Genomic DNA, 16,967 nt, shown 5'->3' with positions numbered 1-16,967 from the left:
ATTGAAATAAGTTTCAAATAAAAGTTTATCGTAACGTTCCCTATGAAAAAGGGCCCATCCAAAAGTGAGGAGACGATCGATTGTTTATCACGTGGCTTAGCAAATTCTATTGAATGCGAAAATTCTCTCGATTAATGCAAATTTTGGCTAAACTGTATTTCCCAGATCGATTAATCTTGCTTGAATCTCTTGGAGTACGACGCTGAAGTTTGCAACGTTGGAGTTCAACGAAATGAACGAAAAAAATATTTATAATTCATTATTTTTTTATTTCACGAATAATTGATGTGGCTTGAAAAATGACGAATTGGAAATTCGGCAGGGAACAAAATTGGAGATTACTGGAATTATTTGAGAGTTTTTGTTAAATCATTTCGTTGGACTCCAACGTTGGAAACTTCAGCGTCATTCTTAGAGTTCGGTTCCCCTACAAAATGCATGAACTTCAAACTGTTTCGATCCAGAATCAATTAAGGTTTACAAAAACGAAATGGAGATTTTTTTTCATTTGCAATTAACCGCTCAATAACAGTGTTAGCTCATTTTTGTATGAAACCTTTTTCATAGGGAACGTTACGACGAATAAATTTCAATCGAAACTTATTTCGACAGAAGCGTCCCAAAACAGTTCATTTTGAAATATCGAATTTTTAATTTTCAATGATTTTTTTATCGCCAAAAAGCAACTCGGATGTTTACGAAAACTCGAGGCCTTTCTAAAAGAGCCTATAAAAAAATAGGCCGAAAGCTGAGTCTCGGAATGCAGCTTGGTGCATAACGCAGACTACTCGACTTTCTCGTTCGCACGTTTCAAGCGTCCGTTCGCACGAGCGTGGGAATTCGGGGATTGATAACTTGGGCGATGGTGAAAATGATTTTGTAAACTTCGCAATACTGCGAGCTCGAACCGTCCAAATGTTTGTCTAGACTCGGCAATATTTTTTCTACCAATAAATCGAGTAAACTTTTTTGATAGGAGCACAATTGCAAGCGCTGATTCAGTTTGAAGAATGATGACAGTTCAGTTTTGTTGGAATATCGAATGCACGTGAGCCCCATCGTGTCTGAAACAAAAACAAAAACCCCACTCAAGTTCTCAAGTGCTGCAACCATTTTTTTTACCAAGAATTCGATTGATATTTTTCTAAAACTGTACTCAAAGTCTCTATTCGGACTGGAGTGAAAGACAGAAAATTTCTGAGGAATGCGAAAATCGAAAAAAAAAAAAAATAAATAAATTTACTGTGCGATGAAAAGTCGAAATATAAACCAGATTGATGAAAAGAATTTGAGAAACTTACTGGGAAAGCAGTCTGGACCGAATCGATTCCACACGCCATGAGCGGACCAGCTTCTCGAAAGTTTAGCATCTTTTTCCAGGCAGCCTGACTTTCTCGATTTACGGAACTTGGCTGGATCGAATTTTCGTAAGCGTATAGATTTTCCAGCAAAATCGAGCGCAGCGTATCGACTGATTATTTCGTTCGTATCTTCATCGCTAAAATCCGATTGAGCGTGCAAGCTTCGTTGAAGAGTTGTAAAACCAGCGAGCAAGGGCTCAAGTTCCGCGTAGGTTTTTTGTTCTGCTACGCGATTTTCGTTCTTTACATGAAATAAAAAGGGAAAAAAAATTAAACGGGTTTTAGAAGACGGATCGAGCAATTTGTTTTTCCGAAAACAATGGTCGAGAAGAAACAACTAGTTACGAAGAGAAATGCTCATTTTCGTGAACCCCCTACCATGGCGTGGAATTCGGAGAGAAATTTGGCAGTGGCACGTTGGCACCTCTGCTCGTGGTTTCGATCGTCTGCAACTTCTTTGTTCACGTACGCATGATAGACTTTCAAGACTCGCACGAGATTACTCGGAACTCCGAATCTGTCAAGACCTTCCATCAAGTCGATCATGGAACGGACCTTTTCAGTGACGATTCTTGACGCACTTGCAGTGTCGAGGCGCAGTGCCGACGATACTTCGGTAGCCTCGGTCGAAACTTTCCTCATCAAATCATTCAGTTGAGCAATCGACGTTGTACAGCTACTCAGGATTTCGGAAGTTCCGCTAAGAGGCGATAAATTTTCTGCTCGCTTCGATTGTCGGTTCATACCGAATATAAATACAATTAGAATTGGTCGTGGTGCATTGGAATGAACGTGGAATCGTCGGACTTTCGATTTTTCTTAATTTGCATCGTGATTTTTCATTCGAATATGCGAGTGTTTCTTACCTGCGGACAATTTGTAGCTAATTTCGGATCGCTCGTAGATTTTTCATGACGTTTTATATTTTTAAGGTTAGCCTTATTGGCAGCCAAAAAATTCTTTGTTTTGGCTTTTTCAGTGTTACTTGACGAGCGGGTGCTGTTGGAAATACGAACAGGTGTTTTTTCTGCAGCTGTTTTTGGTCCGAGTTCCGAGCTCCTTTTTCCCATAACCTCATTTTTTTTGACATCTAATTGTTCTCTCGGCGCGAAAGTTTTATTTATTCTTGAATTCATAGGTTTTGGTGATATCTTTTCGTGTCCGATGGGTTTCGACTTCTTTTGTACATTGTTTTTGTATGCAGTATAAATAGTTTTGACATCGGGCTCTCTCGCCTTCCGCCTCTGTTTTGAGATATTGTTGGCCGTTTTCTCCCGCAGTTCCTGAGCTTGGGCCAAGGCCTTGCCAATACCGTCCACGATTTCTTGTGCATGATCTGTCAAGCTCGATTTCTGTAGTGACAAAATGGATACTTTTGTTCAGCTCGCATAAAGATCTGATGGAATAGTAGTCGTTGAATATTTAATTGAGAATTCTCTGTTCGCGAGAACGTGTGTGAGATAAAATGGGAATCTACGTTCCAGTTACCGACCTCCTACTCGCACGCAACGAATACTTTTATAGCTATATAAGACGCTGCCCCGTGCCGTGTCTGATCAAATGAGTGCAAAACGTGATGCAAAATTATAACAATGTTTTGAAGCCAGCTTTTAAGTGCCAATTTAATATGGGCGCATTCGACTCGGACGCTGACAACGTTGATAATGTTACTCATCGTTCGACTAGGCGTTGTTTAACTGCGTTCATTCCGAGTCGAACGCGTAACGTTATTTTAACATTATCAGCGTTCATCAAGTCGAATGCGCCTGATGTGTAAGAAATTTGTATTATAAATCAATGGAATTGAGGAACCATTGATTGATGATAAATGCAATTTATTTCGAATTTTATCCTCAAAATTTAGGATTTTCACGTGGTGTATTTAGTTCGAAGTGAGCAAAGGATGAAAGGTCCTTTCTTTGGAACTCAAATTTTGGGTCTCGCTTGTTCATTCGGGAGTTCCAGTTAGGACTTTTTAAGGGGATTTTTCTCAGGGACTCGCCATCAATCTACCAGAGTTGATATTGAACATAAGTAATAACATTAAAATAACTTGAAAAATTCATATAATTATTTCAAATTTAGGGTTAATTTTTTTAGCAAAATTTTCACCATGTTTTTTTGCTTGAAACGTGGCTAGCAATTCTGAAACTAATTTCGTCATTAAAGGGGTAATTTTTTTTTTTTAATGGACAGTTTGTGTACTCACGACGTCGCGCGTGTCGTGTTCATCAATTTCCCTCGTAATTACGATATCAATTGGACAAGTCCGCAACACGCTTCTAGCGTTGTTGCATTCGATTTCCAAAATTTGTTTGACTTCTTCGGTCGAATACAAAGTCTTATCCACCAATTCACTCAGTAATGATAATAAATCGATATCTATTCCATTCATTCTCATTAGATAACACGAAAACTTCATGAGAACATAACCTCAACGATCTTATTTTTCTAACACAACTAACATTTGTTTGACCGCATCAAATCAGCAAACACTGAAAATATTTGCACAAAATTTACGAATTTTCCCATAGACGATCGACGGATTCGAATATAATTTTATTTTTCAAAGGAAAATCTTCATAATCACTTTTAAAAAAATAACGAAAAAAATCGAAATGCGAAACGTTCATTTTTTACTACGAGTAATAATTGCCCAAACTTTTTTAGAGATCAAAACAGAGGAACTTAACCCCTGAAAATACTTTTCGACGATTCCACAAGGGTGAATGCCATCACCTAGGATACAGGAATAAGTTCGAGTCGCGCGCCTTACCGCGATTACGATTACACACGTCTTTTGATGAACTTGACATTGGAAACAAAAAAACCCAAGACTTTTCTATGTACCGTAAGGAGGATTACAAACCCCAACGGCATCAAAATTCGTCATTTATATATATCGACATTAGTGTTGCCACTACACGGTAAACCAAACAAAAATAAAATCAACACGAAAATGGTTGAGGTAAGATTTCTAGCTCACTGAAACTTCGATCTTTTGATCGATACGCGAACAACGAAAAGAATGTTTCTAATTTTTCTATTCTTTTTTATTTCGAATTTATTTTTAATTTCGCGATTGACGTCCCCAAATTGTTTCGTATCGGTAATCCCCTTCTGGTCAAATATTTATATCAACACGACACATTTTTCCATTTTTCGTGGAGAAACAAACCGAACAGCTGGCTACTGGGTGTTCTAAATCGAACCAAAAAGATGTACATTAATGTTGTAAAACCGTTTAAAATGTGTGAATAGGATGTCGAAAGAAAATAAATAATGCAAGTATACAATAATATCGTTAATTTCTTTTTTGATATACATATACATATACATGCATGTCATTATATACGTAGAGAAAAATATATAAGACATGAGAATGAAAGGTCACCCATGATTTCACAGATTTATTCACGCATGTAATTCATTGCACTGCCTTGAAGTATTTCAGTCAGTCAGAATGGGGATGACAAATTTGATCCCTGGCTGCAGCAGCTTGCTTGTCAGACAACCAATTATTTTCAGATTTCTTTTTTCTCGTCAACTTTTTTTCTTAGGTGTGTGTGTGTGTGTCGATTTTTCTCTAAGTTAAATGCCACTAGATGGAATAGAAAATGAACAAAATAACATGAAGACAAAAAATCGAATTGTGCCATTCTATTTTCTGTTCTTTAAGCTATAACTAACTAAGAGAATTGTGGAAATGCAAAAAACACCGAAGAAGAAAAAATAAGTCTCAACTATCTTATAAAAATAAAAATTATCATTTTCTCTCTTTCACTCTCTCTCTCTCTCTCTTTCTCACTTTTTCAATTATTTTTTCTCAATTCGAACGAATGTATTGTTTCTCGAATTTCGATTTTGAACAGGAATGGAAAAAATCCCAGGACTCTCGAAAAAACCGGGGATTCGAAATTGTTATTTGCTTCGAAAATAATATTTTATTAATAAAATAAGCAAAAATAATAAAAATAACTTATAAATCCCTGGATTTCTTGAGTTTTTAATTCTCGTTACACAGACGCTCGCGGAACGAATTGATGTGGAATACTTTCCCTGGAAGTTCGGACGCCTTGTAAACTGTTTTATTTTCTTTGTTAATATTATATTCGACGTAAAAAAATTGCGCGGTCTAGTCCGAGAGGGACGAGTTCAACATTCATGTCGAGTATTTAGAAAGATATTTAAACCGACATTGAAGAGTTTTGCGCTTTTACGGTTCGTTTTAGTTGGTTACATTGCTTAATTTAAAGCTCGTCTTTTCTCGGTACATCGTCGTCCTCGTCCTCTTCTTGTACCTGAAAAGTCAATTAATTTTTTTTTTAATTTCAAGTTGCGCCCTTCCAACGGAAAATTGCTAGAGGAAAATGAAATTTCGTGACAATCGGCACCAGAATTGCCGATTGATAAAATTCAAAGCTTTAAAAAGGCACGCCCGTGTTTTGTGCTTGTGTTTTTCATATGCGAGATAATGTGGATGAAAAATTCATGTGAATAGTATTGCACATGTGTAAATAATGAATTTTAAGATTATAAGAGCATCGTCTTAAGCAGAGAGATGCATCTCAAACATAATTGAGATGATAAACGTTGGAGAAAAATAACAGTGCGTGTATGAATTAGTGTAATCTACTCCAAGATCAACGCAATGCAGTTGTGCAATTTATCGCGATACCAAAAAATGATGAAAATTTATGAGTTTTATACTTGATTTTCCAAAGTATGGATTGAAGATTATACTTACTTCGGCAGCACCTTGGCCATAAACTCCACCACTTTCAAGGAACTGGGTAAGACCCTCCAGAGTTCTCTCGCCAAGGTAGTCGACAGCCTGAAAAAAATAATTTTTGATTTACGAATTCAAGGTAATCATAATCAGTGGAGCTATTCGAGGAATAAAAATTATCCGAATGCACGCAGACGAGCGGACCAGGCTTGTAAGAATAAATCCAAAATAAACAGTCGCCCGACGAATCAATGGAAACCGAATTAAAAAATAAAAAAATTCTAGACAAGTATAAAAAGTGGGTGACAATCATTCAGCGAAAATGAAATGAAATTACGTACCTCGTTGTCGTCTTTCTTGTACAGCTTGATCGTGGGGAAGCTTTCAACTTTGACTTCCTTGAGTTCGTTTGCTGTAGCATCCATTTTTGCGATCACAATGGTCTCGTGGTCCTTGAATTTCTCACCAAGCTAAAATATATTTGAATAAAATTTCGTTAACCACCATCATTCATAATTGTTCCTAAATAAAGGGGAGAGCTTTTCAATGTGATCTTAGATTGAAGAAAATAAAAGAAATTCACAGCATCGTAGATGGGTTCGAGTTGTCTGCAATGGCCGCACCATGGAGCGTAGAATTCTACGAGTACGTCTTTTTCTTTGTTGAACGCGACTTCTGCAAAGTTTTTGCCAACCAAAACCTTGACCGGGTTCTTGTTCCAATCTTCGGGTAAGTCTTGAGTCAAGAAATCGCGTTCGATTGTTCCTCCTTGGACGGCGTCGACGAAGTTTTTGATGTTTTCGCTCGTCAGTTCCGGCTTCGCGGGCTTGTATTTCGCCATGTCTTCTTCAAGTTTTATTATGCGCATCGATGGCACTTGATCCTTCTTCATACCGAAGAATTCCAATATTCTTTCGTGATCGTCCTCATCAGCGTTTATCGTAACGAATAAAATCTGTACAAAAAAAAACGGAATGTTTTAGCACAAAATCATTGTTTGCTATACTTGAACCGAATTATCAATCATTTTTTCCATTTATAATCAATCTCACGATACGTTATCCTAGACGTTTTCGGTCGTTATTTTTCTATTTTGACGTAATTTCACGTCTCTGTATGCCGGAAACATGAAGCAATAGATCGCGAGCGAAATCGAAAGTCCATTGTGTGAATTGTTCTAAAGTTTCATTATCAAAATTACGGGAGTAGAATTCATCTCCCTGTTTATTTGGATAAAAATGAAAAGTAAAATAGTTTACCTTGCCACGGTAGTCCTTTGCCGGTTCCTTAATGGCATCGCTGTATTTCTCGAAATGGCCAGCCTTCTTGCTCAAGAATACCAACAAGTGGCTCTTGATATCCCCTCCGAATATTTTTTGGGCAGTCTCGTGATTAAAATCAACAAGTAGCGGGAGTGATTGTACGCTGATGAATTTCTTCAATTGCTCTGGCTCGAGTTCTTCTTCATAAACTGATTTGCCTTCGTCGAACTGGTGAACAGGAAACAATTATCTTGTATGAGAATTTTTTTTCTAAACCATCGATCATTAACCAAGTTTTATAATGATTTCTCTGTTAAAACTGAAAGCTTTTTCAATGATCGTTTTTTTTTGAAAGGCGCCATTGTTCAATACAACAGGGTGGTACAAATTTTGGGGAAAGAAATCAAAACAGAACAGGGGTACACATGTCGAGGGTGGTGTTTACCTTTTTGAACAAGAGAACTTGTCCGTCTTTAGCCTTGTATTCGTCAAATACTTCTTGGCTACTTGAAATACCGAAAACATGGTCATCAATTGCACTTGCAACTTCCAAGTAAACTTTAGCAGCGGCAGATTCAGGATCCTGTAAATGATCGTTAATTTTACATTAAAAAGAATATAACTTTTGTTAGAAAATAAATATTCGTTTTTGATGTTAAAAAGGAGAATAAATACCAGTAATTTAATAAGTGCAAGGCCATAATATTAAACACAGAATCATATAACAAGAATCTATTTTCAATAACGACAACTGTAGCGGATATGATTTATGCTCACAGAAACTGTGTTGGCAATTTGTATGATAGTAAAAATCATACGAACTCTTATTATTGTTCGTTCGAAAAATCTGAATTTTTCATTTCAGTTCAATATTCTATAAATCGCTCCAAAACCACAATTCTTTTCAAGCATGGCTCAAATTTGTTTGAGAAAAAATCTACCTTGAAGCAACCGACGATGGCAACATCCTTGGATTCAACAAGTTCAGCAGTTTCTGCAACGGTAGTAAGAGTTTTGGCGGCAGGTCCAGTCTTTTTTTCAATCCAGTCAACAATGTCATCAGCTTGTCGTCCGCCGGTGTATTCAATGAAATTGGGTTTGCGGTAGAATTTAAGAGTGGGGTATCCTCGTACTCCATGGTCTTCGGCAAGTTTGCCTTCTTTAGTCGCATCAACTTTAGCCAATTTCACCGGGGAGTCCTTGTCCGCAAGAGTCTTGGCAGCTTTAGCATATTCCGGAGCAAGTTGCTTGCAGTGACCGCACCATGGCGCATCTTAAATTCAATCATTCCAATCATTTTCTATTCTGTGGCAATCATTTTTATTCAAACATTAAATCATTCATTTTCAGATGCTCAATTGATGCTTGTAATGAGACAAGAAAGTATTAGTTAAAAAAAAAAATTCTAACAATATCTTCAATTATTTATTTACTGGTTTTTTGAAGTATGCAATAATTTATTTTTACAGAAAACCATTGTTATTGCCAAGCTTTTGAAAAGCAAAAAAACCCAATTTACAACAGTCCGTTAGTTTAATGATTTTGCTATTTTGTAATTTGTCCATTCATGAATTCCATTTTGGCATCATTCAATATTGCAAGGTTAAAACCTCTTTCTTGTTGTTTTTTCATCATTCCTATCATCTGCTATGGTTCCTATATATTTACTGTGGTTGGGCCGTGTCATTGATGCCTCTATCATATATTATCATATTCATGTTCACCCCTGAGAATGTGTTACAGAGCGAATTTGAATCGCCGGTTATGCATTATTATAGATTTCAAGTCAATCACAATTCAAGTTCATCCTTTGATGATTGTCCATCGTGTAAAACTGTTTTATGGTGTCAAAATCATGAGTGTTGAATTGGAGTTTGAGTTGAAAAAACGAGTTGTTTAAATTTTCAGTATTGAAAACAGTTGTGTAGAAAAGGCTAATGTGTGAATTTTCAAAAGCACGTGAAAAATGGCAACCAAACGGGGCACTTTGTTCAGGGAGTACACGTATGTTTTTCTACTTTCTTGTACATCCTGGTTCAGAGGATTCAAAATCCTATTAAGGCATTGTTTCAAACACCATACCATTGAGATCGTATCGAAATAAGCAAAATTCTGGAACGTTTAAAAATAGCTTGTAACAGTGTACCATTTACAGTACACTCCTGGCCATGTGAATTGAAGAAATCACAAAAAATGGTTAACGATATACCGAATGAAAAAATTGAAGCACAAAAAAACAAAAATTGGTTAGTTCAAACAAGAAAAATTTTAAAAGACGTCTTGAAACAATTTCGAGGAATGGATTATCAAGAAATCCCTCACCATATGCGAACGATTATGGAATCTATAATTATCTTCACAATGAACGCCTCAATGATTTCATGAAGGGAAAACTCCGATAATGAAAAAAAAAAAAAAAAAATAATCGACTGCTGGAAATGGATAAAAAAAGAAGAAAAAAAAGACAAATTTTTGATTGCACGTTGCGATGACGTGTCAAAAACATTAAGGACGAAAAATCTTTCGTGGGTTTGTCATCCCGGAAATGTGAATGCCAACTATGTAGAAATGAAACGGTAGTTTGGAAGCGTGAGAATAACGAAGAACTTTTCCATATTTACGACGATTATTCGCCTTAATTTTAGGACGCATATACATTTTAAAACATCGAGAGAAAATACTTACAAAATTCGATAAGTACATAGTCGTATTTCTCTAGTACTTTATCGAAGTTTTCCTTGGTAAGAACGAGAACGCCTTCTTCATGCTCGAATTCTTCGCTGGCGTGCAATCCGGCGATGTAAAACAACGCCACAACAATTAAGCCGGCAAACCTCATATTGACGTAATTATTATTATTGTTATTATTATTCGGTCAACAATAAGTGATGTAATTGTAAAAGTGTCAGTCCCGATTGGTATCGTATCGAGACGTGCCGAAGAAGGGAAAAGATCGATCGAAAAATGTGGAAATGAAAAAAAACTTTGCGATGCTCCTCGATGCGTACAACTCGGGAGTCGCGGCACGAATGAGATTTTCCTGTTCGGTTGTCCTATATCGTGCGATTAATACTGCCTGTGTGTTTCTGTCGCGGCTGCTGCCGTGGCAGAGAAACGCGCGCGTCCGCGGGATTATTTTTTCTATGTGTGTTTTCGTCTATGTCGCGTGGGTGCGTGTGTAAGAGAGTGACAGATAGAGACACGCGGACAGGAAGCCGAAAGACGACGACGGCCAAAAGCTACTACTATGACCGGGGAACGAACCGAAACGAGACAGCGAGGCAAAAAGAAACAAAATGAACAAAAAACTATTCGACGAATAGCGCGGTCGAAGGGTACTAGAAGGGCAGGAGGAGAGGAGAAACGCGTGGCAAAGCGTGGTTGCTTCTGATTGGTCGAGTAGCGACCTCATGCGGATCTCCCGCTGCATCTCTATCCGGAGAGAAAATGAGTCCTCTCTCCTCGTCTCCTCACTCTTCTCGCTCATTCGTTCTTCGATACATCTCCCACGACCCACTCGCAAGCTCACGTTCCTCACGTTCTCGGGCTCTTTTTTTTCCTCATCGAAAACATAACCATAAATGGAAAAAATCATTATTACCGCTCCTCAGAAAATAATACCAATAAATACATATTCATTTTTTCATCTTTTGAGAGTACAAAAATATCTTCAAAAACTTGCAATCGGCGCAATGTCATCTTGTCGCTCACGAGTACCGTTCATTCTGCTTTCATGCACGCGTTAGAATTGGGATTCTGCTGCGTGCTCTTCGCTGATTTTTTTATCGATGCTCTTATCTGGCTTGTCTTTAATAAGAAAAATGCAGCGAAAAATTATTTTTTTTCTACAATTCGATTGGGATGACAATTCTTCATCAATTGTACATTGATTATCTCCTTCCATGGCGTTGTTAACTTCATGTCAAAATGTATATTTATATTTAGTTTTTTTTTTATTGAATAATGACGTTTCTCAGTCGATAACTTTATTGTATCGGCTGTCGGTTAACAAAGGTCCCGGTATTCAACTCCGACCAACTTTTATTTTAGTCGCGTTAGCTTGCGCATTATTCAACGATCCTTTTGATTTCCCTATTCATGTAAGAATGGCGTGCAATGTAATTATATAGTTTCTCAAAAAAATGTTTACATTATATAGTTTATCAGATCCACGATTCATTACGTATGTACGAATGTATTTCGGATAAGTCGTGATTATACTTTCACAACTCGCCCGTAAACAAAAGTGTGTTTCTCGCCTTTATAGTAATTCCGGAAAAACATTATCCGTTTCAACAACAATATCGTATTTCGTAGATCAACGAAATCAATTGTTTTACACTCCCTAAAAAAAACTCGGGCTTTTTAAAATCTTAATAATGAGAATTAATTTAGATCTCAATTTCTGTTTATTCATTAAAAATAATTCATTTGTGCGATAAAACAATTCTGTTGATTCTCGCTCGAAGCGTAGATCGAATAAACGATTTTTGTAGGGGTTCGGTCGAATATTCAAAAATTAGGGTAAACAAGAAAGAGAAATTATCATTCCTCACAATAAAATAAAAATGGTAATTTCATAAGGGTCTGAAAAAAAAATATTCAATTACCATTTTTTTTCTTCCACTTTGAATGAAGAGAAATTTGCGCATTGTCTCGATTTTTAAGGCATTACTCCAACGATGGTTTTTGAACTTCATTAAATTGAATAATTTCAATGCAAATTCGAATCTTTCGACCTAGACCCTTGGAAGTTTGAAGATGTGCCAAAACCTCGGGACAATATTTCATAATCAGCAGGGGGATAGTAAAAATCTATTAATACTTATTTTAGTGAGGTTGTCATTAGCCCATTGTAGAGCGCTCGAGCGTCGTGTGGATTTTCAACGTTTCAATCGCTTTCGGTTTTCCACGTAGTTTTTTCACCTGTTGATAGTGAATAATCGGTGAATGCTCAATAAATCATTGTTCCATTGTGAAAGGAAGAGACGCATTGAAAACTCGACCTTTCGAGCTGCTATTTCTTGCAAGTATTTTCATATTTAAAATAAAAAATTTCAGTTAAAAAATCGACTCGATTATTCGAATTCGATTTCGTTGTTTAGGTCAAGATGTACAAAGTTACTTCGGAAATTCACACTGAGGGAGAAAACGTCGTCGACGATTCCGAAAAAAATCGTAAGTAGACGAGAATTAAGTTGGTCCTCGATCTGTTTTTTTTTCCAAAATTCCCGATGGAAGTGAATTCATGAAAATTTTGGACATTTCCACGAAAAATTTTCGTCTTTAGATTTTTTGTTTTCAATAAATATTTTTCCTGTTTTTACGGATAGGAAAAAAATGATAAAAATGGACGAGTGCTCGTGAAAAAAGTTGATTTTAAAAGTTCCCGAGGTTTTTTGGTTTCGAAATACTCTGAATGCAAACGGAAATATTCTGACGTTAAAAAACTTGCTTCCTTCAAGTCATACTTCGCGTTTATTTTGCGTTTGATTGCGATATGTAATCTCTCTAAAAGAGAGGCGAGGTCAGTAAAAATTATCGTCGCTGAAGCTCGAATCGTGTTTTACGGTTATTTTCGTTGCAATTATTCCACCCAAATCTTCGAATTCGCAAATCTACTTCGGTGTTAAGGGAGTACGCGTATCTGCATTTGGGAGATTCGGCCTCCGGGACTATTCTCAATCGAAGTCGGTCGAGTGTCGCGAGATTTGTATTTCTTTAAGGGGTCTGCACTGATTAAAATTTTCAAAAGATCCACTTTTTTATTGCATTTTTCGAAAGTATACACATTTCGAAGTATCCCGCTGAAATTTAATAAAGAATTTGCCTCTGTTTGAACGTGTTTTTCTCAAAATTACGTTTCTCGACGGCTCGTTGATTAAATCTCCGGAACTGTTCAATCGATCCTTACCAAAATTCAACCACACGCTCTTTGTGACTAAAGCTATAGCGCATATCATACGAATTTCGAAATATTCAGTGGAACTATTTTATTTTTGCAAAAAACTATGAAAATAACGTGCTTTTTTGTAGTTTTTGGAAAAATGGCGGCCGTTTTGTCGTTTTTGAAAAAATCAAAAATCTCACGATGCAAGCTATTGAATCTGAAACCATTTTTATTTTTTTCTCCGATCATCCATTCCAGAGATTTTATCAACAGCGCACACCCATTTTTTTGTCCCGTCTTCTCCCCGATTTTTCTGTACGAAAACTGAGTAAAATAAATGCAAAAAAATATTTTTCTGTATTTTAAGTGTATTTTCTCGGGCGACACTTTTTATATCCATTTTTATAATTTATACCGGTCAATAAAACTCGTGAAAATAGTATTTTTTTCTGCCCGTCTAATTAGGGCAGAGACCCCTTAATTATACAGAATTTTGAATGAAATACGAGGGTTTTGTCACGCCTGTAATCGTTGCTCGTCGCTTTGATTATTTGCATTTTTTGTCGCTTCATTCTTATCGCTTTTTGTTCATTGAACATTTTCTCAAGTAAGCAAAGGTCGTGAAAGATGAAGAAATCGTATCGAAAATGAATTTTCGACGGTTCCACTGCTCAACTCTCGCACTCGAGTCGGCTGATATTTTTTTCTATTTTTATTTCAAACATATGAAATCGATAAGACGTTCGTATGCAAATAAAAAAGCATTCATTTTCCATTTCATTATACATATATTGGCAGCTCGAGGTAACAAAAACATATTCCACGTACCAAAGTTTACGGTACTACGAATTACTGTAGACTTGGAAAAAAAGAGTCAAAGAATGCTTTAAGGAGTTTCGGTACAGGCGATACAATGCTGCCATGCTAAACCATGCTAAAAACATAAAAAATTTCAAAAAGTTTAGAATTTTATAAAATTTGGTTAACATATTCTTTAGTGCCAAATTTGACAATACAAATTTTTTAAGATTTTTCTTCTACACAGTTATCGAGTAATTGATCACTAAAGTTCACGTGTATAAGCATAGCGTTTCCATATATATAAGTATACATTCCGGGCATGAGAAATCTGCTTTAATGCGTAATTACTCGATAACTAGGCAGAAGAAAATTTTGAAAAAATTTGTGTTTTCGCACTTGATGTTGAAGAACATTATCACCAAATTTCATCAATTTCTTAATATTTAGACTTCTGTACCGAAACTCCTTAAACAAACTTCCACAATATCGAAATGGAATGGGCGTTGAAATTCTTCGTTTGTTTCCAGACGTGACGAGGGAATTCTCCTTCGTTTATCCGCCGTTTTTATCCGAGGTGAAAAACGAAACGTTGAAATGCGACGAGGACGGGGACTTGATAGTAAATCGGCCAAAAAAAGGAAGCATTGTGATCGGTAATAAAAATTCCGATTTCAGAGCGTGTCGACAAAAGCTTCAAGCTATAAAGTTGAAAAATCGTTTTTAAAATAAAAAAACCAGTCTCTGTTGTGGAAATTAAATTGAGTGAAATGAAATATTTAAAATATTTAAAATAAGAGGAAACTCGAAAAAACAATTAACCAAAGAAACGCCTTTAGTTGAACAAAAATCATTTTCATAATAAAAACCCCGAATTTTTAGTTCGATCGATAAAAATATATTTCTGCCTTAAAAAACGTTGAATGCAAAGCGTTGAAAAATGATTTGGTTCCAGAATACAGCACGAGTACGGAATTGCAGCTTGTGGGCTTACAAATTTGGCGTGGCGCTCTCTTGTTGGCTGATTACGTATTATCTCATCCGTACCTGTTTAAACATAAAAAAATTTTGGAGCTCGGCTCTGGTGTCGGATTGACGAGCATTGTGGCCAGCTTGCTAGCTAACGAAGTCATTTGTACAGGTGCCATTGATATTTTTCACTTTTGCTTTGCCTCCTTCTCTTTTTCCCCTCTGCCCCGCTTCTCTCGTGGAGGAAAACAAACGCTTTGGAGGGTGGATCGTGACGATACAATGTTGCCATGCTAAAGCATGTTAAAAATATAAAGAATTTCATAAAATTTGGTAAATTTATTCTTTGATATATAAGAGAATATAAATTTTTTTTAGATTTTTCTACCACATAGCTCTCGAGTTATTGAAGAATGAATTTCACGTGTATAACTGTATTATATATTACATAAATACAGTTATACATCTCGTGCATAAGAACTTCGATTTAACGCTCAATTATTCGATAACCAATGTGGTAAAAAAATTTGAAAAAAATTGTATTTATATACTTGATGCCAAAGAATGTTATCACCAAATTTTATCAAATTCTGATTATTTTGATTTCGTGATCCACCCTCCTTAATTTGGGATTGAGAATACTTGTGCTATCGAATCGTCAAGCAAACTCGATAAACGATTTCCAAGTATTGTTCTCGCCGTTGCAAGCTTCGAAATTCTTCTTCGATGGTCGTTGAGAAAATGATTGACTTATTGATTGTTCTATTGTCGAAATTTTTGGCTAAATTTGGGTTTCGATAAATCGTAAATTCATTTGTCTTAGACGTCAACGTTGGAGGCATTTTGGAACTCATTGGCTCGAATTTCGAAAGAAACGAGAGCATCGTTCGATCGAAATTCGTCATAACGGAGTTGAACTTTTTCGATTCTGATTGGTCGCCCCAGTTACAGGAAAAGTTGAAAGGCGCCACTGTCATTTTAGCCGCAGACGGTAAGTCGCTTTGGTACGACAAATCGCCACGATGCAAAAAGCATGAAATTCGAAACGAAAGTGTTCGAAAATTTGAAAGAAGCCAGCTGATCATTTTTTTCGAAGACTCTACCTGCGACGCCACTGCGGAGAAAAACACTTGAAAATAATTTCACTTTCATTTTCAGTTATTTACGACGACGACGTCACCGATGGATTCGTGGCCACGTTGTCGAAATTATTCGATGAAAATCCTTCGAGAATTGCGTACGTGGCGTTGGAAAAACGTTATGTATTCACGATAGCCAATTTGGATTCGGTTGCACCGATGTACGAAGAGTTTTTACGCTGCATCGATCGCCGCAAATTCAATTGGACTATCGAGTACATCGATCTCGAGTTTCCTCAATATTTCCAATACGACAGAGTCAAACAGATGATCCTTATGAAAATTCACCCCAAAAAAGACTCGGTGACGTGACGATTTTTTGAACTATCTTCCTTTTTTAAATACTCAATGAATTCATTAATTAATTTAAAATAAATCAAAATAATAATAATTCATTAATTCATTAATCTAAAAATTTAATAAATACAAATTTAAAAATAAATACGAATACGCACGCACACAATGGAAAAAGAGTCAGTCAAATCCTATTGACTTTCTGAATCACTCGAACATACGCGTTCGAATAAAACGTTTAATTGAATTGAAACCATGAAATAGTTACATCGATGAAGAAGAGTCGTGGCCATTATCACTTTTGTTGAATCGAATAAATTCTTAATCGAGCGAAGAAAGTATTGCTCGATTGGCCAAAAAGGATTCGGTTGTTTGAACAAACCTTTCTTTTCGAACAAAAAACACAATAGAAACTAAGACTGTATGATGATTCCAATAAAATTCTGTTTTGTGCAATTCGTTCAATCGAATTTATGGTTCTTTCGTGAGAAAACGAGGCCGAAAATTGCAGCGTTCATTTGAAGA

General features: G+C 36.4%; 3 protein-coding genes and 1 long non-coding RNA gene across 5 annotated transcripts; 2 read left to right on the top strand and 2 right to left on the bottom strand.

Annotated features, from left to right (window-relative positions):
- Positions 1-103: 103 nt before the first annotated feature.
- Positions 104-4,038, bottom strand: LOC122415829 (uncharacterized). Its single transcript, XM_043428337.1, has 5 exons — positions 3,571-4,038; positions 2,228-2,713; positions 1,740-2,087; positions 1,302-1,602; positions 104-1,064 (listed from the first exon to the last, which is right to left on the bottom strand). The coding sequence occupies exons 1-5, from the start codon at positions 3,781-3,783 to the stop codon at positions 811-813; spliced, it is 1,602 nt and encodes a 533-aa protein (XP_043284272.1). The 5' UTR covers positions 3,784-4,038; the 3' UTR covers positions 104-810.
- On the top strand, positions 3,591-4,999 carry LOC122415841 (uncharacterized). The gene is made up of 2 exons (XR_006261991.1): positions 3,591-3,722; positions 4,032-4,999. It is a non-coding gene; the product is annotated as an uncharacterized lncRNA (long non-coding RNA).
- Positions 4,653-10,395, bottom strand: Pdi (protein disulfide isomerase). Its single transcript, XM_043428339.1, has 8 exons — positions 10,038-10,395; positions 8,294-8,625; positions 7,798-7,935; positions 7,350-7,580; positions 6,674-7,045; positions 6,432-6,560; positions 6,109-6,195; positions 4,653-5,662 (listed from the first exon to the last, which is right to left on the bottom strand). The coding sequence occupies exons 1-8, from the start codon at positions 10,189-10,191 to the stop codon at positions 5,612-5,614; spliced, it is 1,494 nt and encodes a 497-aa protein (XP_043284274.1). The 5' UTR covers positions 10,192-10,395; the 3' UTR covers positions 4,653-5,611.
- A 438-nt stretch (positions 10,396-10,833) lies between these two features.
- Positions 10,834-16,898, top strand: LOC122415838 (methyltransferase-like protein 22). Of its 2 annotated transcripts, XM_043428346.1 has the most exons (7): positions 10,834-11,876; positions 12,187-12,378; positions 12,458-12,530; positions 14,571-14,696; positions 14,996-15,181; positions 15,833-16,000; positions 16,168-16,898. In XM_043428346.1, exons 3-7 carry the CDS (start codon positions 12,464-12,466, stop codon positions 16,458-16,460), a joined length of 840 nt encoding a protein of 279 aa, XP_043284281.1. In that variant the 5' UTR covers positions 10,834-11,876; positions 12,187-12,378; positions 12,458-12,463; the 3' UTR covers positions 16,461-16,898. The 2 variants fall into 2 exon arrangements, with proteins under 2 accessions (XP_043284281.1, XP_043284282.1); XM_043428347.1 differs by having other exon boundaries at positions 10,834-12,382.
- The last annotated feature ends 69 nt before the right edge of the window (positions 16,899-16,967 follow it).

This window comes from Venturia canescens, chromosome 9 (assembly GCF_019457755.1).
Source record: "Venturia canescens isolate UGA chromosome 9, ASM1945775v1, whole genome shotgun sequence".
Lineage (NCBI taxonomy): Eukaryota > Metazoa > Arthropoda > Insecta > Hymenoptera > Ichneumonidae > Venturia > Venturia canescens.
The sequence above is the reverse complement of the archived record's forward strand: the minus strand, read 5'-3'. Positions and strand labels throughout refer to the sequence as shown.